The sequence below is a fragment of the Mobula birostris genome, chromosome 11 (assembly GCF_030028105.1).
Source record: "Mobula birostris isolate sMobBir1 chromosome 11, sMobBir1.hap1, whole genome shotgun sequence".
In the NCBI taxonomy this organism is placed as follows: Eukaryota; Metazoa; Chordata; class Chondrichthyes; order Myliobatiformes; family Myliobatidae; genus Mobula; species Mobula birostris.
This window is the reverse complement of record NC_092380.1, coordinates 60,652,072-60,679,637: the sequence shown is the minus strand read 5'-3', so window position 1 is coordinate 60,679,637 and position 27,566 is coordinate 60,652,072. Positions and strand designations below refer to the sequence as shown.

Below are 27,566 nucleotides of genomic sequence, written 5' to 3'. Positions count from 1 at the left end.
CAATTAACATTCCTATTTGACCTCAAACAAGCAAATTAATTCCTCGCAATGATTTAAATTATGCTCATTGGAGAACATGCACAGCCTTTCATGAAGTGTACTGTAATGCCACCTAGAGGATTTTTATGAAAATTCTAACCTTAGATTGAGATGATTTGAGCATGCAAGAAAAAGAAACAATGTGATGCAGATGACAGGGAATACGGAGAATGAGAGAAATAGTGGAGAGGGTATCGATGGGGTGAAAGGGGAGATGACAAGGCCAATGAGGTATATTTGAAGGACAGAAAAATACAAAGGCTTGCAGAAAAATGTGGCATGTAGTGAAGTGGGGAAGGGTCAGAATGACCTTAGAGAGGGAAGCAGAGTGCACAGATGTACAAAATACAACATGTCACACAGGTTCAGACAAATGAAATGTTGATTCATGATGAGGAATATGTAATGTTATGCTAGTTTCATGATTATGTATTATGATTTGCAATATTACCTTATGAAGAGTTCCATTACAAATTACTATCAATGGAAATATCTTAACACTTTCTTTAAAAATTTCTAAATAGATTTGTCCTTTTTATTGTTGTTCAGAGCTAGCTGACTTACAAATAGTAAAAGAACAGTTAAATGCCTTTGTATACAGACTGCAGCCTTGAAATTAAATTTTGAGAGTGTGCTTAACGAAAAAGAAAAGCACAACCTTGTTATAAATATAGTAATAACTGAAAAACTAATGTGAACTGGGTCACCAAGTAATATGAACTTTGGCTCCAGTCAAAGCAGGCTAGAACAATGCCACAATAGCAATGTGGGAATACATTAATCATTCACTTCTCATAACTGATAATTGGTTCCAATCAGCAATGTTTGTGAGCTAATTGGGAGGGTTCCATTCTAATACAAGTCATTGAAAACTTGAATCAAATCAATTCATTACAGACTGAACTTTTCTAGAATCCATTTTATGGCAGTCCCCAAGGTTTTGCTTATCTGCTTGGTCACTACAGACCCAGATGAGCTATCATGCGGACAGCAGAGTTCTTTCTTGCTAAGTCCATCAAAAATCTCAAAGCAATGGCTTTCACTATAGCGGCAGTGATAGAACAGAAGTTGAAGCCAAGCAGCAGACAGCCCTCATCCCCAAATATGTATCCATAATTTCAGTGATATTTTTGGAATATGCTTAATACAGTAAATTGACAAAGAATCAAGATGATGTTGGAACTCCAAAGACATCAGGTACTGACCTTGACCAAAAAAACAAAGAGAAAATCTGCAGATGCGGGAAATTCAAGCCACACACTAAGTGCTGGAGGAACTCAGCAGGCCAGGAAGCACCTATGGAAAAGAGTACAGTCGATGTTTTGGTCTGAAACATCCACTGTACATTTATCCACAGATGTTGCCTGGCCTGTTGAGTACCGACCATGACCAAGATTCTTTCTCAGTCAACCATGACTTGGGTTTTTTGGGGAAGACCAAGTGAAATCTCACTGAATAAAGGTTAGTGAATCCCATAGTGTTGTCAGATCTGCAAATCCATTCAACTCACACTCACTGCTAAAAGGAAGAGAGAAAATCAGTTACCTTCCTAATGCCACAGTGAATAGTCAACTGCAGGACATCATGCAGTTTAGCCATGGCCGCCTGGAATGATCCAAAGGCCAAGAATTTCATGTGTGACAGCAACCTTAAGCTCAACATGCAAATTATGGTTTGCAGCCTGGGGATCCACTCACAGAAGATCACGTTTTCTAACAATGGACATTTTTTTAAGCTAACAGAAAACGACCCTCGACAGGTTGAGATAACAGTGTTTTTGTAGCCTCACAGGTGAATGCAAAAATTTCTATACTCCCTCCAAAGATCTCATTCTGTTTGTAATTCTTCCAGAAAAGCCAGAAGCACAACAGAAAAAGATATTTTACAAAGAGTGCAACCGTTCAAATGCCAGTATAATTTAATGCAGTTTCTTAGTGATCATTTTGAATGCTTTTCAAATAGCACCTTATGAAGATTACAGAAATTAGAAAAAGACACAGAAATAGTACTTAAAACAGGTAGCAGAAGAGTTATCAGTATTACCAAAACAACCTTCAAGAGCACCTAAGAACTGAGAATATTGAGAGAAATGTCAGCTGGCAAAACTTTAAAACTGCATTGTAGGAGGAAAAGCATTACTGCATGTTTAATTTCAAAATGACATCATCCTTTCTGGAAGAATTTCCAACAAGAACTGGATGAATTTCTGGAGTGACACACATCCAATCAGAAATTATTACAAGTTCAAGATTAATTATTGTTTAACCATACCTGAATACAGCCACATGAAACAGTGTTCTTCCAGGGCCAAAGAGCAAATCACAATACCAAGTCACATGCAGTAAAGGGCACATATAGCAGATATAAGGAAGCAGCAAACGTAGAGGCACACACAACAAAATATAGCCCAAGTCCCTAAGTGACATGACCCGTAGATTGACTGGGCATGAATGTTGTTGGCAAAAACAAACCCTCAGCAGTCCGCAGACAAATATATGCAATCCAGCTTGTCTTCCACCAAGTGAATACAGGAAGGCAATACTGACAGAAGAGGCCTACCCCTAATTCAGCATGGACGTCTTGCCACATCTCCCCTCCTGGTGGCTCCAACAGGCGACACCAAGGCACGAGGCCACACCCTAGCTACAACTGATGCCACCCAGCTCCCTGCCGTCACTCTCACCAATAAACCTGTGAACCAGACTTCTAGTATTCTATGTTACCAATAACCAAAAGGGTCTTGCAATCACAAGAAAAATACCCAAGGCCTATTGCCTTCACAGACAGACTCCAATGTCTTTCTGCAGCAGGCAACAACACAGTCCCCACCAAGACCAGCTCTTCTGCTGATAAGCAACTCACTGATAGGATAGGCCTGCAGTACTTGAAGTGTTTAATGTCCTGCAGGGTTTTGTGATTGTAAAATAGACATTTAAAAAAAATATCAAAAATACCTTTTGTTAGCCCTGGAGAGGCCACTGCACCCGAGTGCGCTGCCATCTTACATTTTTACCACCATTCCATCTGGAAATTATTTATTCACAGTGCCAAATTAGATACTACTTGTTTAAATTTCTACACTACTGTCTGTAAAAGCCAAGGGTGAAGATGAACATAATTTCATCACAATATGGTTCACCCACTTAAATTGTGAAAAGTCATTTTATATTTTGTGGAATTACATGTGAAAACAATGGTGTGTGCAAGGGACCTTCCAGGAACAAAGATACCTATTAGTGCCAGAATCTGCAAAAAAAAATAAAAATCAGCCCCGTTTGTAAAAAATTATCCAATTTAGGGTTAACCCGTAAAGAAATATACAGTAGAGGTTATTCAGCACATCATACATATGGCAGATTCTTGAAAAAAATGCATTATTAAATAGAGATTTCTCCATATTGCATCCTCAACTATTTTGTCCCTTTCCCACCTGTGTTACATACAGGCTTTTAAATCTGGAAGTCTATTGAAAAATTCAAGCATTATTTTAAAGTTACCATGATAACAGCACTAATAATGCTTTTGTCAATTTTAAAACTCTTAAATCCCTAGTTATCTATTGGTCATTAGTTTTACTTTGAAGATGAGACAAAAATTATGCCTAATATTCAACATTTAATTTGTAAAACTGGAGAATACAGTCAGATCATGCTATATTTTTGAAATTTGACAACTGACAATATTGGCTTTAATAGAGGCAGCAAAAGGACAAGTAGACAAGATATAATCAATTGAAATATTTCACTCAAACCCAAGTTAACACCTAATTTTACACATTTTGTTTTGGTTAGACATTTCCACTGCAGAAACAACTAATAAATAGGTGTATTTGTAGAAGTGCTTTACAAGACCAATAAACCACAAAGAATGCTCCACCACCCTCATATGAAAAACCAGAGTAAAAAGTCCCACTTTACTTTTAGCGAACCAAGCATCACACATTATCCTGCTCTTGCACCCTTCTCCCTGCTTTGTTCTTCCATATCTAACAAAGCCTAGACTATCACTTTAGTCAACAACCATGAAATTACTGAACTTCACACCAAGTTAAACTGCACTGCATATTGAGAAGCCAAGTTTCCAATCTAAAATGGCACTTTAAAGTAATTAACAATCCAAAATTCCTGCATTTGTGTAAATTGGATTATGAGCAGGTCCAAGTCCAAATTAGTTTTAATATCCAAAAACCTTATATCAGCATTAAACAAACATTACTCACCATTGGCTCATTTGGCTCTGAGAACTTCACTCGGACGTCCTCCAAGTGTTTCAAGATTGGCTCATCGTGCTCCTGGTGAGAACACATTTAAATGCACTCAGATGCTGACAAGTTACACACTCGGTCCCTATAAAACAACATTTTACACGCCAGACTCCCTTCTATCTTGTTTACTGCTATGCAGCTGCATAGCAAATGATCAATATCATTATTAGTTCCTTGAGCCTCCCCCACCCAATTACAAATACAAAGATTATGGAAAATTAAATTGCTGAATGGTTAGCTGTTCCACAAGGGTCAATGCTTGTACACAAATTGGATCTGATCATAAGCGTAGTTAGTTGAAAATTTGCAGGTGACCCCAAATGAGTGATGTAACTAACCAAGATACAAGATATCAAAATACAGGAAACCATATCAAATGTATGAAATTAAATTTCAATCTAGCATTAAATTTCAATTGGCATATTGAACAGGCTATGTTCACTTTAGAAATGACTATATGGGATTCAGCAAAGAGATAGTTACACAAATCAGAAAACTGACACAAGATCATAGGCAATTAAAGACCAAAAAACACAAGAAGACCCCTTTAAATCAGAATAGGAATTCAGGAGAAATCTCTTTTTGAGCAATATCACAAAAAAGGATTAGAATTGAAGGATTTCATTTAAGAGAATGCTTGTTGACATATCAATGGGATTACATGAAGTCATTAGGCGCAATATGGAGCAATTATCTAGGGGTGTTACATGAAGCAAAAGCTGTAAAGATCAAATGGACGAGCAAGATTATACTGACGCTTACATTTCATAGGTTAACACAAGTCTCAGAATGCACCAAGACATGCAAAATATTTCACAAAAATTAACAGTATGTACTTCAAAGCTGGAAAATACACTATGCTTCACATACCATGCCACCCTGCCATGGATTCCTGATATAGAAAACAGCTGAAAAGCCAGATCAGAATCATCATTTTGTCAGATAGACCAGCTAATATAAGAGATTGAAGATAAATGATGCACTTAGTGACAGGATAGCAATACTGACAGGAGACTCAATAATGAGCTGGCCCGACAGAAACTTTGTAGCCACAGAAGAGATGCCAGGATGGTTTATTACCTCCTGAGTGTCAGGGTTAAGGATACTTGAGGGGCTGAGAAAAGTAGAGGGGAGGGTGAACAGTCAGTACATGTTGTTAAACAAGGGATGAGGTTCTGTAGAACAGCGGTCCCCAACCACCGGGCTGCGAACTGGTACCGGGCCACAAAGCATGTGCTACCGGGCCGCGAGGAAACGATATGAGTCAGCTACACCTTTCCTCATTCCCTGTCACGCACTGTTGAACTTGAACATAGGGTTGCCAACTGTCCTGTATTTGCCGGGACATCCCGTATTTCCCCTGGGAAGGTAGAGTGTTCCTTTGAAACCTTTTGTGCCGAAATGGCGGGAAACGAAGAAGTAATTACCATTAATTTATATGGGGAAAAATTTTGAGCGTTCCCAAACCCAAAAATAACCTAACAAATCATACCAAATAACACATAAAACTGAAAATAAATAACACTAACATATAGTAACAAAGTTGGCAACCCTAACTGTAAAAGACATATTGAGGTGAGTTTAACCCTACTTGAACACCGCCCCCCCCCCGCCCCTCAGTTGGCCGGTCCGCGGTGCAAAAAAGGTTGGGGACCCCTGCTGTAGAATGAGCATAGAGAATTAGCAAAGTTAAAAAAAAAAGTAGCGATATCCAAATTATTCCTGGCGCCAAATGCTAGCAAGGTCAGAAACATGGCTGAAAAGAGGGCATACAGGATACAGATGTCACAGGTATGACAAAAGGTACAAAGGGGAGGGAAGGTGAACCTTTTTGCTAAGGAAGGATGTAACAGCAGTATTTAGGGGTGACATTTTTTGGGGGATTGCTGAGTGCGGCCATATAGAATTTAGGAGGGTCATTCTGGTGGCGCTGTGTTATAAATCATAATAGTCAGCAGGAACATAATAGAACAGTAGGATCAGGTGTGTAGAAGATAGTTGTAAGAATAATAGGGCTGTATTAAAATTTAATATTTTAAAATTCCCCAGTATTAACTGGGTCATCCAGCCTTCAGGGCTTGGATGGGATGGAATTTGCGAAAATGTGCCCAGGACCTCTCCAAATCAATATATAGAAGGCCCAACTCAAGAGCAATAACTCCTCTTACGGAATGAGGCAAGCTAAGTCACTGAAGTGGCAGCCAGTGAGCACTTCCGTTCCAGTGGCCATAATTCTAGCTTTAAGATAATGATGGAAAAGTACAGGACTAGCCCTATCCTGCAAAAGGATAAACTGGAGTAAAGCCAGTTTTGGGGGAGTAGACAGGATCTAGTAGTGTGAAATTGGGTGAGCCTGTTTGAAAAGAAAAGAATGAATGGGAAGTGTGAGGCTTTTAAGAGTGCGATAGCAACTGGTCAGAGCAGTATGTTTCTGTTAAGGTGAAGGGTAAACATAGCAAGTTTTGGGAATCATGGGAGATGAGAGACAATGAGGTTCTGGTGAAGAAAAATAAAACAAACATTCAGGGTTTGGGTACAAGTGAATCCCTTGATAACTATAAAAAGTTTAAGTACGCTCAAGAGGGAAATCAGAGGGCAAAGAGAAGCAATAAAATGGATTTAACATGCAAGGTTAAGGAAAATTCCAAGAAGATCAACAGCTATATTAAAAGGCTAAGGAGAGAACAAATCCCAGAGGAGATCAGCAGGGTTACCCATGTCTTAGTCACAAAGATGGACGAGACTTGTTTCCCTTATCACATATGCAAGCATAGAGGAGAAATATTCATCAAGGGCAACAAGTGGATATGTTTTGGAGGGCATTGATAATACCAAGGAAGAGGTACTGGGAGGCTTATAGTGCATTAAAGTGAATGAATTCAAGGCACTAAAAGGGTGGATTCTTGGACTTTGCGTGAGGCTAAAGACGAAATTGCAGAGGCCCTTTCAGAGATATTTGCTTCACCAAATACTGGTGAAGCTTCCAAATACTGGAAAGATGGCTCATGTTCTACTGTCTACGAAGGGTAGCAAGGACAAGCCATGGTACCATGACCCGGTTAGCCTGACATCAGTGGTGCGGAAGCTACTGGAGGGAAATTTGAGGGACAGGATCCCAGTGAATCAAAGAAGAACTAGTTATAATGGCGCTAGAAAGTTTGAAAACTCTAGAGTTACCTCTATTTCTTGTTCTGGATGCTGTTGAGGGGGTGACCTGACAGGGGACGCCCACGGTGACCGGGTCTCTGGCACTGAGCCTGGCGCTGTTGTGCAGGAGAGAAGGAGGGAGAAGAGAAATGTGGTAGCCGTAGGGGATTCTATAGTCAGGGGAACGGACAAGAGATTCTGTGAGCCTGATAGAGATACCTGCATGGTGTGTTGCCTCCCAGGTGCCAGGGTACGGGATGTCTCGGATTAGGTCCTGGATATTCTGAAGGGGGAGGGTGAGCAGCCAGTTGTCTTGGTACATGTTGGTACCAATGACATAGATAGGACAAAGGAGGAGGTCCTGAAGAGAGATCTTCAGGAGTTAGGAAGAAAGCTGAGAAGCAGGACCTCCAGGGTAGTAATCTCGGGATTGTTACCTGTGCCACGTGCTAGCGAGGGCAGGAATAGTAGGATCAGGCAGATGAATGCGTGGCTGAGAGACTGGTGCAGGGGGCAGGGCTTCAGATTCTTGGATCATTGGGATCTCTTCTGGGGGAAGTATGACGTGTTCAAAAAGGACAGGCTACACCTGAACCCGAAGGGGACCAATATCCTGGTGGGAAAGTTTAATAGAGCTGTTAGGGAGGGTTTAAACTAATTTGGCAGGGGGATGGGAACCAGAATGACAGAGGGGAGGAAGGGAAAAACAGAAATAAATCTAAGATAGTGAGCAGTAAAGATGTCAGGAAAGACAGGCAGGTGATGGGGCAAATTTGTAGCCATTGGAATGAGTTGCAGTGCAATAAAGTTGCAGTGAAATCAAAGCGAAAAGTATCAAATACTGGTCTTAAGGTGTTATACTTAAATGCCCGCAGCATAAGGAATAAGGTGGATGATCTTGTCGTACAGATACAGATTGGCAGGTATGATATTGTGGCCATCACTGAGACCTGGCTAAAGGATGCATGTCTCTGGGAGCTGAACGTCCAAGGATACATGGTGTATTGGAAGGATAGGAAAGTAGGCAGAGGGGGAGGCGTGGCTTTATTGGTAAGAAATGATATTAAATCATTAGAAAGAGATGATATAGGATCGGAAGGTGCAGAATCTTTATGGGTTGAGCTAAGAAATAGCAGGGGTAAAAGGACCCTGATGGCAGTTATTTATAGGCCTCCAAACAGCTGCAGGGATGTGGACTACAAATTACAACTGGAAATAGAAAAGGATTGTCAGAAGGGCAGTGTTATGACAATTGTGGGGGATTTTAACATGCGAGTGGATTGGGAAAATCAGGTCGGCACTGGATCTCAAGAGAGAGAATTTGTAGAATGTCTGCGAGATGGGCTTTTTAGAACAGCTTGTTGTTAAGCCCACTAGGGGATCGGCTGTACTGGACTGGGTATTGTGTAATGAACCGGAGGTGATTAGAGAGATTGAGGTGAAGGAACCCTTAGGAGGCAGTGATCATAATATGATTGAGTTCACTGTGAAATTTGAAAAAGAGAAGCCGAAATCTGATGTGTCGGTATTTCAGTGGAGTAAAGGAAATTACAGTGGCATGAGAGAGGAACTGGCCAAAGTTGACTGGAAAGGAACACTGGCGGGAAATACAGCAGAGCAGCAGTGGCTGGAGTTTATGCGAGAAGTGAGGAAGGTGCAAGACAGGTATATTCCAAAAAAGAAGAAATTTTCGAGTGGAAAAAGGATGCAACCGTGGTTGACAAGAGAAGTCAAAGCCAAAGTTAAAGCAAAGGAGAGGGCATACAAGGAAGCAAAAATTAGTGGGAAGACAGAGGATTGGGAAGTTTTTAAAACCTTACAAAAGGAAACCAAGAAAGCCATTAAGAGGGAAAAGATTAACTATGAAAGGAAGCTAGCAAATAATATCAAAGAGGATACTAAAAGCTTTTTCAAGTATATGAAGAGTAAAAGACAGGTGAGAGTAGATATAGGACCGATAGAAAGTGATGCTAGAGAAATTGTGATGGGAGAAAAGGAGATGGCAGAGGAACTGAACGAGTATTTTGCATCAGTCTTCACTGAGGAAGACATCAGCAGTATACCGGACACTCAAGGGTGGCAGGGAAGAGAATTGTGCGCAGTCACAATTACGACAGAGAAAGTATTTAGGGAGCTGAATAGTCTAAAGGTAGATAAATCTCCTGGACCAGATGGAATTCACCCGCATGTTCTGAAGGAAGTAGCTGTGGAGATTGCGGAGGCATTAGCGATAATCTTTCAAAAGTCAATAGATTCTGGCATGGTTCCGGAGGACTGGAAGATTGCAAATGTCACTCCGCTATTTAAGAAGGAGGCAAGGAAGCAAAAAGGAAATTATAGACTTGTTAGCTTGACATTGGTGGTTGGGAAGTTGTTGGGAGTCGATTGTCAAGGATGAGGTTACAGAGTACCTGGAGGCATATGACAAGATAGGCAGAACTCAGCATGGATTCCTTAAAGGAAAATCCTGCCTGACAAACCTACTACAATTTTTTGAGGAAATTACCAGTAGGCTAGACAAGGGAGATGCAGTGGATGTTGTATATTTGGATTTTCAGAAGGCTTTTGACAAGGTGCCACACATGAGGCTACTTAACAAGATAAGAGCCCATGGAATTACGGGAAAGTTACATACGTGGATAGAGCGTTGGCTGATTGGCAGGAAACAGAGAGTGGGAATAAAGGGATCCTATTCTGGCTGGTTGCACTTTACCAGTGGTGTTCCACAGGGGTTCGTGTTGGGGCCACTTCTATTTACATTCTACATCAACGATTTGGATTATGGAATAGATGGCTTTGTGACTAAGTTTGCTGACGATACGAAGATAGGTGGAGGGGCCGGTAGTGCTGAGGAAACGGAGTGTCTGCAGAGAGACTTGGATAGATTGGAAGAATGGGCAGAGAAGTGGCAAATGAAGTGCAATGTTGGAAAGTGTATGGTTATGTACTTTGGCAGAAAAAATAAACAGGCAGACTATTATTTAAATGGGGAAAGAATTCAAAGTTCGGAGATGCAACGGGACTTGGGAGTCCTTATACAGGATACACTTAAAGTTAACTTCCAGGTTGAGTCAGTAGTGAAGAAGGCGAATGCAATGTTGGCATTCATTTCTGGAGGAATAGAGTATAGGAGCAGGGATGTGATGTTGAGGCTCTATAAGGTGCTGGTGAGACCTCATTTGGAGTACTGTGGGCAGTTTTGGTCTCCTTATTTAAGAAAGGATGTGCTGACGTTGGAGAGGGTACAGAGAAGATTCACTAGAATGATTCCGGGAATGAGAGGGTTAACATATGAGGAACATTTGTCTGCTCTTGGACTGTATTTCTTGGAGTTTAGAAGAATGAGGGGAGACCTCATAGAAACATTTCGAATGTTGAAAGGCATGGACAGAGTGGATGTGGCAAAGTTGTTTCCCATGATGGGAGGAGTCTAGTAAGTACGAGAGGGCATGACTTAAGGATTGAAGGGCGCCCATTCAGAACAGAAATGCGAAGAAATTTTTTTAGTCAGAGTGTGGTGAATCTATGGAATTTGTTGCCAAGGGCAGCAGTGGAGGCCAAGTCATTGGGTGTATTTAAGGCAGAGATTGATAGGTATCTGAGTAGCCAGGGCATCAAAGCTTATTGTGAGAAGGTGGGGGAGTGGGACTAAACGGGAGAATGGATCAGCTCATGATAAAATGGCGAAGCAGACTCGATGGGCCAAATGGCCGACTTCTGCTCCTTTGTCTTATGGTCTTATAATATGACCTAAAATGTGATCAGATCTTCACACAAATCCTAAAACTAGATGAAGAGAACCCAATTAAATAACTAATATAAAAAAAATATTATATTTGTTCATTTACAAACAAGAGAAAATCTGCAGATGCTGGAAATCCCAGCAACACACACAAAATGCTGGAGGAACTCAGCAGGCCAGGCAGCATCTATGGAAGAGTACAGTCAATGTCCAGCTGTTCAAATGAATTCCTAAATTGGCTGATACTTCTCTTCTAGTTAAGCACCTGCACGGGGTCTCTTCTTTGTATGTTATATTTTAAATGGCTTCTTTGTTATATTAATCTTTTAAACTGCTGTGTATGTGGATTAAAATGGCTTCTATGTTATGTTAAATGCTGAGAAAATCTCTAGCTAGAATTTTGCTTGGGTTGATACAGATAGCAGGGTGCTATTAGCCAATGGGTGTTCATGTTATTATTTCTTGGGGTGATAATGCTGTCTCATATGACTGGGAACGAAGGTTTTTGGCGGGGAGTCGGACGAGAGACAGGGAGGACGACAGACGTGCGGGAAGGCTCCGGTCGGTCACTCTGGGTGGTCCCGAGCCGTGAGCCAACAGGACGCGGGTGGTCCCGAAGAACTTCCTGAGCTCTGACTGTGCACGAAGAACTTGAACTTTGATAAGTCTGGTGCCTTTTTTTTTCCCCATTCCTTCATCGAACTTATATTAATTTCACAGACTTAGTAATATCTATAAAGTGTACTTGGTAAAACGTACTGTGTGTGCTGGCTGATGATTGATGGTTGAGATTGATTTGGGTGGCAGTGGTACAGCAACCGACCCAACTGGAGGCGTCCAGGCGGGCCCTGAGCAGGACTTCCCCTAGATACATACGAGCCAATATAGCGGAGTTTTACACACCTCTTAAAAGTAACTTTTGCAAGTTCATATGAGATCCACATAATATATTTGGATCGACCCTGTCAATTCGATCATCTGCTCAACATTGTCAGGGATGAGTGATCATTCAAATGAACCATTTGAGAAAAATAGATGTGGTAAGATGTAATATTGCATGTAATATAGTAGGTGATAAATCAGCAATAGAGTAGTTTAAAATGTTTAAAGGATCTATGTATTATCCTAAAAACTAAATCATCTTCTAGAACAGTTCAACTGAGTTTAACAGGTGACGTCAAAAGCTAACAATGAAACACAAGACTTGATAATGTTGCGAAACAAACTTCTTAACCTAGGCAAAAATTCTAGATTGGGATGTAATTCTGGATGTAATGACCCAGATTTGATTAGGGAGCTAAGGTAAAGGAATCCTTAGGAGACAGTGATCATAATACGAAAGAATCCACCCTGCAGTTTGAGCGGGAGAAGATAAAAGTCAAATATCATTATTACAGCAGAATAAAGGGAATTACAGAAGCTGGAGAGAGGAGCTCAACAAAGTTGATTGGAAGAGGACACTAGCAGGGACGATGGCAGAACAGCAATAGCTGGAATTTCTGGGAGCAATTCAGAAGATGCAGGAAAGATACATCCCAAAGATGAAGAAGTTTTCTAGAGGATGAGGCAACTGCAGCTGACAAGGCGACATAAAAGCAAAAGAGAAGACTTATAATACAGCAAAAATTAATGGGAAGGTAGATGATTGGGAAGCTTTTAAAAACCTAACAAAAGGCAACTAAAAAATCCAAAGAGAGAAAACATGAAATATGAAGGTAAACTAGCTATAAATATATAGAAAGGTTTTGTGATGTACAAAGAGTAAAAGCGCCACAATTGGATATTGGACCACTGGAAAATGACATTGCGGAGGTAGCAATGGGGGACAAAGAAATGGCAGAGAAACTTACTAAGTATTTTGCATCAGTCTTCACTGTGACGACACTAGCAGTATGCCGGAAATGCGAAAGTGTTAGGGGGCAGAAGTGAATGTCTTTGCTATAACTAAGAAGGTGCAGGGAAGCTGAAAAGTCTGAAGGTAGATAACTCATCTGGACCAGAGGGTCTACATGAGTGTTCTGAAAGAGGTAACTTATGAGATTGTAGAGGCTTTAATTATGATCTTTCAAGAATCACTAGATTCTGGAATGGTTACAGAATGAACTAGAAATTTGCAAATGACACTCCACTCTGGCTTTCTTAAGGGGAAATCTTGCTTGACAAATCTGTTGAATTCTTTGAAGAAGTAACATGCAGGATAGTCAAAGGATACTCAGTGGATGTTGTTTATTTGGACTTTCAGAGGCCTTTGACAAGGTGCCACACATAAGGCTGCTTAACAAGATAAAGGAAAGATACAAGCATGAATAGAAAATTGGCTGACTGGCAGGAGGTAAAGAGTGGGAATAAAGGGGGCCTCTTCTTATTGGCTGCCAGTGACAAGTGGTGTTTCACAGGTCAGTGTTGGGACTGCTTCTTTTCACATCACACGTCAATTATTTGAATGAAGGAATTAACGGTTTGTGGCCAACATGGATGATACAAAGATAGGTGGAGGAGCAAGTAGTGTTGAGGAAGTAGGGAGTCTGCAGAAAGAATTGGACAGATTGGGAGAATGGGCAAAGAAGTGGCAGATGGAATATAGTTTAGGGAAGTACATGGTTAATACAGGTCGACCTTCACTAATCCGATTACCTGTAATCTGGTTCCTTCGATAATCCAGCACCTATAATGCTGAATGTGATCCTTCTGTAATTCGGCATTTTCACTAATCTGGCACTCCTCAGGTCCCAATGGTGCCAGATCAGTGAAGGTCGACCTGTATTTTGGTAGAAGGAATAAATGTGTAGACTATTTTCTAGAAGGGGAGAAAACTCAAAAAGCAGAGGGGCAAAGGCACTTGGGAGAACTCGTGCAGGATTCCATAAAGGTTGACTTGCAGATTGAGTCAGTGGTAAGGAAGGCAATGCAATGTTAGCATTCATTTTGAGAGAACTAGAATACAAGAATAAGGATGCAATATGGCTTTACAAGACTTTGGTCAGACTGCATTTGAAGGATTGTGAGCGGTTTTAGGTCCCTTAGGTAAGAAACAATGTGCTGGATTTGAAGAGGGCTCAGAAGTGGTTCACAAAAATGATCCCAGGAATGAAAGGGTAAACATACGAGCAGTGTGATAGCTCTGGGCCTGTACTTGCTGGAGTTTAGATCTCATTGAAACCTATCGAATTATGAAAGACCCAGATAGAGTGGGTTTAGAGATGATTTTCCTAGTGTCAGAATGTAGGACTAGAGTACACAGCCTTAGAATAGAGGGACATCCATTTACAACAGAAATGAGGAAAAATTTCTTTAGCCAGAGGGTAGTGAATCTATAGAATTCACTGCCACAGGCAGCTGCCAAGTTATTGGGTATATTTAAGATGGAGGTTGATAGGTTCTAGATTAATTAGGACGTCAAAGGTTACAGGGAGATGACAGGAGAATGGGGTTGAAAGGGATAATAAATCAACCATGATGGAATGGCGGAGCAGACCTGAATGGCCTAATTCTGCTCCTATGTCTTATGGTCAAAAATATAGCAACAACAGAATTGAGAGAGATTTATATTCAAAGTGATAATTATGTCGTTCGCTCCCTCACCTCAACAATTTCACTTATCATATCTACATTCCTGAATATCGTGACCCAGAAATCAGGGATTCCTTTGGGATTTTCGTCTTGTTCTGATTCTTCTTTCTTCTCTTCTATTGCTGCTTTCTTTTTCAATTCTTCCTATTAAGACAAAAGCCAAAACAGAAGTATTAATCAATGCACTGTAAAGCTCAGAAAGCAAATTTGGCCACAAGTTCTTTACACTTGACCACAAAAATGCAAACCAACAAAAAGTGCTTTGTTCCATTATTCTAATTCAAAATGTCAAATCCACTTTCCTTAACATGGATTTTTTTCAGTCCATTTGCTGGAGACTGCCCGGTTAATTATGTTAACTACTTAGCTTTTCAGTTCTGGGGGCCAAATGTACATTTAGAAACATGTCTCCACAGACTTAAAACTCCTAGAAATATTAAGTCCATGAGATTCCAGTCAGTATCTGCTGATGACACTAAATCACATTTAAAGCAAAACTAGCAGTAAACATAACCAGTGAAAGCCACTGAATAGCTGACATGAGAAATTAAAGATACTTAGCAATGAGACACACTAATTTGAAGTTGGGCTCAAATGTAATTTATTTCTCTGTGAAGAAAATCTTCCTTTGTGCTGCTTCAAAGACAGGCAAACTGCAAAGGTGGATGTTGAAGAAAGTACTTATTTCAGACTGCAGTGCACATAGAACATAAAACAGTACAGGATCTTTGGCCCTCAATTACTATGCCAGTTAAATAAACTTATTCCTTGACCAATCTAATTCTTCCCTCTTAAACAGCCAATAACCCTCTGTTTTTCTTACTTTCTTGTATATATAATCTCAGCGTTTCTTAAATGCTCTAATTGCATCAGCCTCTACAAACATCTCTGGTAGTCCATTATAGGCATGTACTACTATGGAAAAAAAACACTTCCCTTTGACACCTCCCTTAAACTTCCCTCCATTGGCTGCCCACTCTACCTATGTCTCTCATCAAGTTATTTCTCGACGTCCTTTGCTTCAAAGGCAAAAACCCTAAACTGTTCAACTTTTTCTCATAAACCATATAATCTAATCCAGGCAGCATCTTGGTAAATCTACTCTGCACCCTCTAAAGCTCCCACATCCTTCCTATAATTAGGCAACCAGAATTGAACACTATTTCAAGAGTGGTTTAACCAGAGTTTTATAAAGTCAAACATTACTCTATGGCTCTTGAACTCAATGAAGGCTAAAACACCACACGCCCTCTTGATAGCTATCAACTAACACAGTAGTTGATAGGATGGTTAAGGTAGCTAAGTGAATGTCAGGAGAGGGAAGAGGAATAGACTTGTCAGAGCAGGGCACTCCTGCGGCTGTCCCCCTCAATGACAAATACCAGATTCCAGTTAATTGGGCACATTTTGGCCCAATTCAGCAGCTGCTCCAATTAGCTGGTTTCATGGAAAGTTAAAAAAGTATAAAAAGACAAAATGTCGCTCAACTCAGTAACAATTTATATATCTAAATGAAATACAGAAAAATTTGGAACATTACCAATACCTCTACAGTGCTATAACTGTGTTCCTAATATTAACTGATATATAATCTCAGGATATAATGGAGGAATTCATCTGCCATGTTCTTTTGATCGACTGTAAATGAAAAAAATCAGCATAGACACTAGTGCAGATAATGGACTGTCCTCATACAACTCTTCCAACGATTGCATCCTCCAAATCTTCATTTTCATTGTAACATTCAAGATGATTATCGATGCCTCACAATTCCTAACTTGAAGTAGTGAAATGTTTCATTTTCACTCCTGGCCATTTCTGGCATTGCCAAGCCTGAATGCTTGAAACTTTGGTGAGCAAAACAGTTCCAAGTTGTTTTACTGATTATTTCTCACCAGCTATCAGTGACAAAAAAAGACCACAGTTTTTTGAACACGAACACCCATAACTCACACTATTTAAAAACTGACTGTTTGAAGCACGGTATAGTGTCTAATGGCCACACAAGTGTACACGACCTGTGCTAGTTTGAAACTGATCGGCAACAGTCTCCCGTCCCAAACTAACGGCAGTCCTGATTAACCGATGGCCTAATTAACCGGAATCCACTGTAGTTAAAAGGTATATAAAAAAAGACACACTATCATTTAACTGAACAATAAATTATGTATTTAAATAAAATACAGAATAAATTAGAACTCTATTAATATTAGTGCAGTACTATAAAACTGTATTAGTTCCTAATAGTTATCAATGGAGGAATTCATTCAGTGTATGCTACCATATATTCGTTTGATGGACTGTAAATGAACAAAATCAGCGCAGACATCTAGTGCAGATAATGGCTGCTTCCATACAATGCTTTTGATGATTGCATCCTCTAAACCTTCACTTTCATTTTAACATTCAAGATAAGTATCAATACCTTCAAATTCTTCATAGTTCCTAACCTGTTGTGAAATCGCTTCATTTTCACTCCCGGCTTTCTAGCACATCCAAGCCTGAATGCTTGGAACTGCAGAGTAAAACACTTCTGAACTGCCTTGCCAACTTATTTCTCGCCCACTATCAGTGACAAGAATCACTGCTTTTTGAACACAAACACACACAACTGAAGCTATTTAAGCACTGTTCGCTCGAAGCATGGTGTAGTATCCAAGGGCCACATGACATGATGCAACTGATGCTAGTTAGAAACTGTTCAGCAAGTCTCCCGTCCCAATTAAGTAGCATAGTATCCCAAACAAATGACTGCCCCCGTTTAAACAATGACTCAATTAATTGGAATCCATTGTGTATCAGTGTGAATACTGCTCAGGGAGGGAGGAGGAAGGAACAACTTATCCAGGGAAAGCTGCAATGGCCAGGTACCTGCCACTGAGGCTGGTTCTGCGGCTCAGAAAGGAAGAGAGGGGAGAAGGGCAGAGTGATAGTGATAGCAGATCCTTTGGTTTGGAACAAATAGGTGATTCTGAAAACAAGAATGCAACTCCCAAATGGTATGTTGCCTCCAGGTGTCAGGGTTAAAGATGTCTCGGATCGAATACACAGCATTCTTAAGGGAGAGGGTGAGCAGCCATTGGTACATATGGAGTTAAGGAGTAGTTAAGAAGTTAGTTAGGAAGCTAAAAAGCAGCACCACAGTGGTAGCAATGTCTAGATTGCTGCCTGTGCTATGCACCTTTGGGGGTAAGAACAGGATGATATGGCAGATAAATGCGTGGCTGAAGAGTTGGTGCAAGTGGCAAGGTTTCAGATTTGTGGATGATTGGGTTTTCTCCTGGGTAAGTTATGCCTTTAGAAAAGGGACAGGTCATACCTTCCCTGAAAAGGAGCAATGTCCTTGCAGGCAGGTTTGCTGTAGCTATTCGGGAAGGTTCAACTAGGCGGTTGGGGGATGGGAACCTGAGTGTTAGGTCAGGTGATGGAGCAGTTGGTATTCAGGTAGATGTAAATGTGGTGAGAGACTGTGAGGTAAGAAAGGCACTGGATAGGGCATAAATGCAGTCATTAGCATGGGTTAAAATGTATTTACTCTAAAGCAAGAGGTACCTGGGTGATGAACTTGGAGCATACATTAGTAATGGAGCTGTGGCCATTACAGAGACTTTGCTTGATGTTCTGAAACTTAGCCACTTCAAAAGGGGTAGGTAGGGAGGGAGGTAAGGTAGTGACATTGCCAATCAGGAATAATTTCACAGCTGCAGAAAGGAAAGATGTTGTGGATGGATTGTCTACTGAGTGAGTGTGGGTGGAAATCAAAATCAGAAAGGCAGCAATCACTCTACTGGAATATTCTAAGGACCTCCCCCCCCCCCCCCCCCATAACAACACTGAGGAACAGACTGAATTGACTTTATTTCAAGTGTGATTTTATTAATTAAAACTGAATTGAATTTGACTTTATTTCTTACATCCTTCACATATATGAGTAAAAATCTTTACATCTCCGTCTAAATGTGCAATCATAGTAATTTATAATAAATAGAATAGTCAATGTAACATAGAAATACATTCAAATCAGCGTGAGCTAATCAGTCTGATGGCCTGGTGGAAGCAGCTGTCCCAGAGCCTGTTGGTCCTAATGCTGCGGTACCGTTTCCAGATGATAGCAGCTGGAATAGATTGTGACTGGGGTGACTCTGGGCCCTACTGATCCTTCGGGTCCTTTTTACACACCTGTCTTTGTAAATGTCCTGAATCATCGGAAGTTCACAACTATATGTGTGCTGGGCTGTCCGCACCACTCTCTGCAGAATCCTGCGATTAAGGGAGGTACAGTTCCCATATCAGGCAGCGATGCAGCCAGTCAGGATGCTCTCAATTGTGCCCCTGTAGAAAGTTCTTAGGATTTGGGGGCCCCATATCAAACTTCCTCAAGGTGAAAGAGATGCTGTTGTGCCTTTTTCACCACACTGCTGGTGTGTACAGACCATGTGAGGTCCTCGGTGATGTGGATACTGAGGAATTTAAAGCTGTTTACCCTCTCAACCCCAGATCCATTGATGTCAATAGGAGTTAGGCTGTCTCCATTCCTCATGTAATCCACAACCAGCTCCTTTGTTTTTGCAACATTGAGGGAGAGGTTGTTTTCTTGACACCGCTGGGTCAGAGAGATGACTTCTTCCCCGTAGGCCACCTCGTTATTGTTTGAGATTAGGCCAATCAATGTAGTATTGCCAGCAAATTTAATTAGCAGATTAGAGCTGTGGGTGGGAACACACACATGGGTATACAGGAAGTAAAGGAGGGGACTTAGTACACAGCCCTGAGGGGCTCCTGTATTGAGGGTCACAGGGGTGGAGGTGAGGGAGCCCACTCTTACCACCTGCTGGCGATCTAACAGGAAGTCCAGGATCCAGCTGCACAAGGCAGGGTCAAGGCCAAGGTGTCTGAGCTTCCTGTCGAGCCTGGATGGAATTAGTGTTGAATGCTGAACTGTAGTCCAAGAACAGCATTCTCACAGAAGCATCCCTCTTCTCCAGATGTGCAAGGACAGTATGTAGGAGGCAAATTTGGAAAAATATTGTTTGCAACTCCTTAGTGCAAAAGGCTTAGATGGGTGGAATTTATTAGGTGTGCCCTGAAAGGATTCCTGACTCAAAGTGCTGAGAGGCCGACTAGAGGAGACGCCATACTGAACTTGGTCAGGTGACAGATCTCTCAGTGGGTGAGCACTTCAGAGACCCCCCAACCTTTAGCATAGCCATGGTCAAGTATCAGAGCAGGCAATAAGAGAAATTACTTCGTTGGAGGAAGGCTAATTACAATCGTATAAGGCAAGAACTTGGGAGCATAACTTGTGACCTAATGTTCAGGAAGCCTAAATTGAACAGGGTTCGAGAGTTATAAGGTAGCCAGGAAGATTTGATGAGAGTATTCTGACACTGTCTGTATGGGATGGAAAACAGAGTTCGTGGGTTAGAGATGGCAAAGTCAGGGTAGGAAGTTCTGGAAGGTTTGGTGTGGGACTGAGGGGTAGTCATGGGACAGATGGGGTAACAGTGCAACAGAAGAGAGAGACAAAAGGTTAGGGTATGTGATAGTGGTGCATCAGCTTTGCCTTGGCTCCAACCGCTCCACAATTCACACACTCAAACTTCCAGCAGACTCAACCACTTGGCTCTTTTAAAAAAAATCAATGAAAAATTCTCCAGGTAACATTGAATCTTGTTTTTTTGATAGTGAAAACCTACAGTATTTATGTAATGTGTACTATTTGCAGTGAGCAGTTTTTAAACTTGTGGACAATGAAAAGATGTTGGTATACTAAAAAATGCATTTTCATAAAATTATAATTCCCAAATAAATGGAGAACAACTTATACATAGGCATATTTTATACATCATATTTTGCAATCTACATTTTGACAAGAAATTCTACTTTCAGAAAGGTCACAGGTTTGATCAGATTTATAATCTATATTGATCTAAATTGGAGAAATTCCACCTCCCACTCCCTCTCTCCCCCACAAAAGTGCAACTTACTGCTAATTCTTCCTCTTCTTCCTTGTCGCTATGCCATTCACATTCTGCATCTGTGGGCTCTACGTTGCCTGACGTTATGTCTCGTCTCTGGAAGAGGGAAAACAACTAAGCAACAAACGGGTTGCCACACTGATAATTAGCAGTAATATTCCACATCATTGAACACAAAGAATGAAGCTATATTGTTGGTGTGCTGCATTCTTGCTAAAATACGTAACATATAACCCATCATTTTAAGGCTTACTAATGAAGTAGCAACTTCATCATGCACAGGATGAATGGGTCTTTAACCTTCCATGTTGAGCATGAAGCTCGTTATGTCAAACTTTGATTTTTCTCATTCTGTGAATTCAACCTTGGTCAGGATAATATTATTTAAGCAGTCACACACTGAGAGGGTCGAGAGCAGAACCAGCTGGATTGTTCTTCCACAGCGATTTGCCAGCCTCTTCCAGGCTGTAAACATTGTGATTCTGCAGACACGAAGGTGCTGGTATCACAATAGCTCTCGTCTCACCAATAGCAGAGAAATTTAAGAGAGCAACTTGCAAGGCCATTGTGAAATAAGTCAAGAACAAATTGCTCTAGTGTATCCATCCAAACTATGTTGAATTACAAAGGATCACAGAGAATGAACAAATTTGGAAGCAAGAGACAGACGTGGCAATGAAGTTCAGCTAATCTGTGCCTTTTTTTTATAGCTCCTATCAAACAAGTGGCTTCTGCCAGCCGGAGGAAAAGATAAAAAGCTCAGAAACCACTGAATAAAATTCACTCAAGTCACAGACCGTACAGCAACATTGTGAAACTGCCTCCATTACAAAGGCAGCAGTACTCAAACGGCAGTTGATCACCTTCTCTAAGACAAATAGAGATCAACATTAAATACTGACCCTGTCAGTGATACCAAATTCTCGTGTAAATAAATTGCTAACAAGATTAGTTGTATAGTGTCAATCATAGGACTATTAAGACCAGTTTGAAGACTCCAGGAGGAAAGAAAACAGCACCTCAAACCAATAATTGGGTAAGTGATTGAATGTTTAAAAAAATTAAAAGGTAAAAAGTTCAAAAGACAAAGATACCAGAGGAATAAGGGAACAGACAGGAGGTGAGATTCAGTGAAAAGTTGACAATATTCAGTGAGGTGTTAGGTACAAGTGGTCAGTGAAATGACTCAATGAGTTATAAATGGAAGTGGTAAAAGAAGGTTTAAATGCTGAGCAACTGAAAATAAGGCAGATGGAGATGCTCAAACAGAAGTCTTGGATGTGCATGAGGCAGGGAAAGATGATGATTTATTTGACTTTCTATGAGGAGCCCAGCTGCAGAATTTAGTCTTGTATGAGGAAATATTGGATTCCAGACCTGGACAAATCTCATTCCAAATCAGAAATAGAAATGAATTACCTAAGAATTGGTCAGTGGAGACCTATAAGAAAATGGAGATAGAATAATTGATTTGCCTTGTTTTGGTAATTATATTTTAAAATTATAAAATTTATTTTTAATTGATTTATTATATTTTGTAAAATGTCTCTGAAGGCTAGTCATGTGAAACCTATCAAAATTATTTATAACTTCTAAGTTTGTACTCAGCTTTCCCCGTAGTCAAGACCATTTCAGAAGTAGGACCCGATTGCTACACCACAGAAGGCCATGTTGCTGTCCATTCGATGATATTGAATTTCAAAATAAAGAGGGAGAAAGATCAGCCACCTGTATCTAGACAGGCAAGTGTATGAGTACTGAAGGACTGTAGTACAGCATTTCTGGACAAATAAATTATACCAGATATCTAACTATGCACATGTAGGTTGGTTATGACAAAAAGGTTCCTAGGATTGAATTCAACCCCCCACGTTTCAATTAAAGCATCTGAAATGATAGATAACAGTTAGTGTCAGAGACTAACGATCAATCTTGACCTCCAGTGTTATGCCGTGAATTTTCCTCATTTTCCTTTATGACTGCGTGGGCTTCCTTCAGTGTTAGAAATTCCTCCCAATTCCTAAAATGCGTACTGTGCAGAAGTCTTAGGCACCCTAGACTTTTGATATAAATTTTGTTTCAGATGTTTATTTTTTGTCTTAGTGTCTCAGTAGAAAAGAACAAACTTCAGAGAAATTTTTCTATTTTGTTAAAGAAAATAACATATTAAGTAATAGACCACTTTTCAGTATATTGCCCAGTGTACAATTAAAACAAAGATAACAAACAAGATGCCAATGATCAATAACATATTAAGCTGAATGAACTAAAATGATTAATCGAAACAGAAACGGGTGTAGAAGGTATCAAACTGAACGAAGGACAGCCAAACTAAAAGGTGAGGGTGTAACAGATATGACAGTTTAATCTTAAAATCATCAATTCTTATACCATGGCAAGAGTGAGTATAGCAACAAGACACAATGCATCAGCAAGGTCTCTTCCAAGCAGAAATTTCACGGCAGACAGGAGTTTCAAGCTCTTCTAAAGAATCACAAAGAAACGGGCAAGGTTGAGGACCAGAAACGCAGTGGTCAGCCATGGAAACTGAGTACAGCAGACGAGTTTAAGATAGCATTACTAAAGACGTGTGACAACTTACTGCTGATTCAAATGGCAAGAAATGCGACTAAAATATTAATAACACCTTTTCTGAAGTAAATTGTGGTCAACTATCAACACAAACAATGAAAAAGCAAGCGGAGGCGAAGCTGATCTGTAGGATGAGCCACGACAGTGTATTGCAAAGCCAAAACACAACATGTTCAAGATGCAGATGTAGTTCGTATCGCTGTTGCTGTTGGAGTACATGATTTGGAGTCATTGATGAAGAAGAGTTTGGATTCCCATCCACCTAACCCAGGTGTGAGCTTGGATCACTCCGAGCACTGAGCTGATCTGGTGAGATTGAGAACGGCTTCAGGCTGTGCTGCCCAAGGGTATCACTGCACCGGAATCCAGGTCCGAAAGTGCAGCTCTAGCGTGGACAATTTAAACACTGGCCCAGATAGACTGGAAGGCTTGAATGTTGGGACTAGAGGTGAAAGTGGGGCTGATTTTGCTTGCTCCCCCGTGATGTTCAATTCTCTAAGGTACACTGTTGTGCAGTTTTATAAGAAAATGGGCTGGTAGGTTGTTCCAAGCACCTTGGAGAACTTGTCACAGTTCTTCTGCAGACTTTGGCCTAGGAGAATTGATATAGTTTTAAAGGCATGATTTGATTATTTTTTTCCTGTTTACTGATCTTTTTGTAATTTTTTGATATTTAGAAACTTTTTATTTCATTATTTTAGAAAGCATCTTCACTTCAGAGTTTTTTTTCATATGTGCCTAAGAATTTTAGATGATCATAGGACTGAACTGACCCCAATTCAATGAAAGCATCTGAATGATAGGTAATAGTAGACCGTCGCCTCACAGCTCCAGTGGCTGACGATCAGTCTTGACCTCCAGTGTTGTGCTGTGAACTTTGCACATTTTCCTTATGACTGTGTGGGTTTTCGTTGCTGTTGTAAATTCCTCCCACTTCCTCAAAATGCAAGAATAAAAGGGGTTGAAGTTTAAAGTGGGCTCTCGATGGTTGGTGCTGAGCTGGGCGGGTCGAAGTGCACATTTCCACAGTTAATAACCATGAATCTGTAACTCAATAAAGCAACCTCAGAAGAGACTGTTCATCTGTGTTCATATCTGAGGAATTATTTTAAACATTCCAGGCTTTAAAATCATATTCAAAATAATACTCTTATCTCAATGTCAGACAAGGTAACTATTCAAGCTGCAATATTCCTCACATAATAAGCAAAATTGGGCATTTTAATACAATAATTTAGAGCATTTCAGCAAAAGGAAGTTAATAATTCTACCAAATGCCAACTTTTTGGACTGAACAAATTACACTTATTAGGTTAAGCATTGCTTTCATACAAATATACACAAGACATTTTTAAAAATACTCTTACCTTTTCAAAGTATGGCTGGTAAAGAGCTGCATATTTCCGCTCCAGTTCATGAATTTCCTCATAAAATTTGGCTTCTATGTGGGCACATTTAACCTGGAGCCGCTTCAAGGCGTTTATTCTTCTCTTTACAGCTTTAGGTAAACTGCAAATAATCAATTATTAATTTAAGAAACAAAGAAAACACAAAGAGTAACTTATAAGCTACTCTCTTTGCCTGAGCTTTTTTAAAGAAAAGAAAATCTATGATAAAGATAAATCCATACTCTCCTTGCTTGAAATTTTTCATAGTTTTTCAGTCTGAGGCTGGACCAAACGTTAACAACCAGGCTCTGTGCAGCAGAAGACATAACACTACTGCACAAACAGGCCAGAATAAGTCTAACCACAAAGAAGTTGTAAACATGATAGCGAGCCAGGTCACAATCCTAATTTTATTAGTGTCAAGCCATTATAGCCCCTGAAGGTTGCTATTTGACCTGGACATTCCAGAACTTAATCAAACAATTAAAAACATTCATTAAAAAACGAAAACAACTATTTTTTCTGTAGCCTTTCCTTTCCACTGAATTGTATGGACTTGCTCTGGCTAGCTCTGACTTGACACAGATTCAACATACAGAAATAAACTACCAACATTTGTCAGCCCTACTCACCCACGACTCCCCCAGCTACCCAGAATCTTAATTCAATTCTTTCATAGTTCTGTGTTTAATGACTGCAATTGAAGTTGATGACAGTAAGCAATATGACATAATCCTTAAATGTCTATAAATACTTAAAATTTTTCCTTGGAAATAAATTCTACTTTCACTTTTGTGTAGAATGATCCTATTGCTGGAAGATCAGCACCCTAAAAAGCATTTGCAATTGATCTAATGTTAATGAAGAACAAATGTTCAGGGCTCAATTCTCAGCAATCAACATGTATAGTTCTGCATGATCGACCATAAGCTACAAGGTCCTCCTACAGCAGCTTTCAGTTCTCAACTAATGAGTATCAAAGGATATGGGCCATAGTCTATCATGTTGTCAAAGTACTGAAAGGAACTTAGTGGATAAAGAAGCATATTATCTACTTTATAGTCTTCACACTTTAAAGTTCAGATTGGCAACAACATCTCCTCCACAATCTCCATCAGCACAGGTGCACTACAAGGCTGTGTGCTTAACCCCGTGCTCTACTCACTTTATACTTACTGAGGCTTAACGCAACTCCAATGTCATATTTGTTTGCTGATGACACCACTGTTGATGGTCAAATTAAAGGTGGCGACGAATCAGAATATAGGAGGAAGACTGAAAATCTGGCTGAGTGGAGCCACAGCAACATTAGCAAGACCAAGGAGGAAATCTGAGGTCCTTGAGCTAGTCCTCATGGGGGCATTAGAGGTGGAGAGGGTCAGCAACTTTAAACTACTTGGTGTTATCATTCCAGAAAATCTGCCCTGGGCATAGCACACAAGTGCAATTACGGTAAAAGCATGGCAGTGCCTCTATTTCCTTAGAAGCTTGCAAGATTTGGCAGGTCACCTAAATTTTTGACAAACTTCAATAGATGTGTGGTGAAGAATATATTGACTGGTTGCATCACAGCCTGATATGGAAACACCAATACCTTTGAATAAAAAAGCCTACAAACAAGTAGTGGATATGGCCCACCATCACAGTAAATGCTGCCATCTGGAAGGTGGCACAGGAGCCTCAGGACCAAAATCACCAGGTTCAGGAACAGTTATTACCTCTCAACCAACCAGGCTCTTGGAACCAGAGGGATAACTTCATTCGCCCCATCACTGAAACGTTTCTACAACCTATGGACTCACTTTCAAGGACTCCATCTCACTTTCAATATTTATTGCTTATTTATTATTTGTTTTTCTTTTTGTATTTGCAGTTTGTTGTCTATTGCACATTGGTTGTTTATCATTGGGTGTGATTGTTCATTGATTCTAATTTTTCTCTTGTATCTACTGTGAATGACTGCAAGAAAATGAATCTCAGATTGTACAAGATGACGTATGTAGTACTTTCCAAAAGACATAGGCACATATATAGAGCCAGCATGCCTAAGGTTTGTGCAAGAGTACAATTTTTGTCAACGGGGAGCGGAGAGCGAGTTTGTAAATCTGGCAGGAGTTAAGGATGTTGAGAATGGCAAGCGTGGAGTGCCGTGAGAGAGATGTGGGACAGGTGGCAGAGAAGGAGTTCTGGGGTAGGAAATGGCACGTGTGCAGACACACTCAGCCCTGAGACACCAGGCAAAGTCATCTGATTCCACACAACTAGTTTACTAATCATTACAGAATGTGTCTCTGGTGCTTCCCCCTCCCTTCCCCTTTCCCCAACCACCACTCTCCTCTCCTTGCCCCCTTCCCACTCTCACTGCATAACAGACACACATATCAGAATCAGTTTATTATTGCTCACATATGTCATTAATTTTTTTTTCATGGCAGCAGTACAGTGCCATACATAAAATTACTACAGGACCGTGCAAAAGTCTCAAGTACCCGAACTATATACATGTGCCTAAGGCTTTTGCACAGTACTATATATATTTTGATAAGAAATCTATTTTGAATTTATAGAATACCTTGGATTATGTGTCTATGGATTACTGTGTTTATTTAAAAGAACCTGCCGTAACCAGCTTGCAATAAATAGACTAGGAATTTCTAAGATTCTTCTACCTGTTGAATGAACAAAAAGAACCTGAACAGCTTACTTGGCCTGATGATATCAGCAATCAACAATACCAATTTTCTCTCTACCCCAATCATCACGACCTCACAATGACTTACTCTCTTCTCTGTAGAGTAATGTACAAGTGAACATGTCATCTTTCCACCAGGATAAGCTACAGATGA

The 27,566-nt window shown here is 40.4% G+C and overlaps 1 protein-coding gene across 4 annotated transcripts in view; it reads right to left on the bottom strand.

Annotated features, from left to right (window-relative positions):
* The window catches only part of nap1l4b (nucleosome assembly protein 1-like 4b), a 122,185-nt gene that overhangs the window by 53,675 nt on the left and 40,944 nt on the right, over positions 1 to 27,566 (bottom strand). For all 4 annotated transcript variants that reach the window (XM_072272300.1, XM_072272303.1, XM_072272302.1 and 1 more), the window contains 4 exons: positions 24,700 to 24,841; positions 20,750 to 20,836; positions 14,775 to 14,906; positions 4,259 to 4,330 (listed from right to left, as the gene is read on the bottom strand). In XM_072272300.1, coding sequence (XP_072128401.1) covers positions 4,259 to 4,330; positions 14,775 to 14,906; positions 20,750 to 20,836; positions 24,700 to 24,841 — 433 coding nt within the window. The remainder of the gene's footprint in view (positions 1 to 4,258; positions 4,331 to 14,774; positions 14,907 to 20,749; positions 20,837 to 24,699; positions 24,842 to 27,566) is intronic.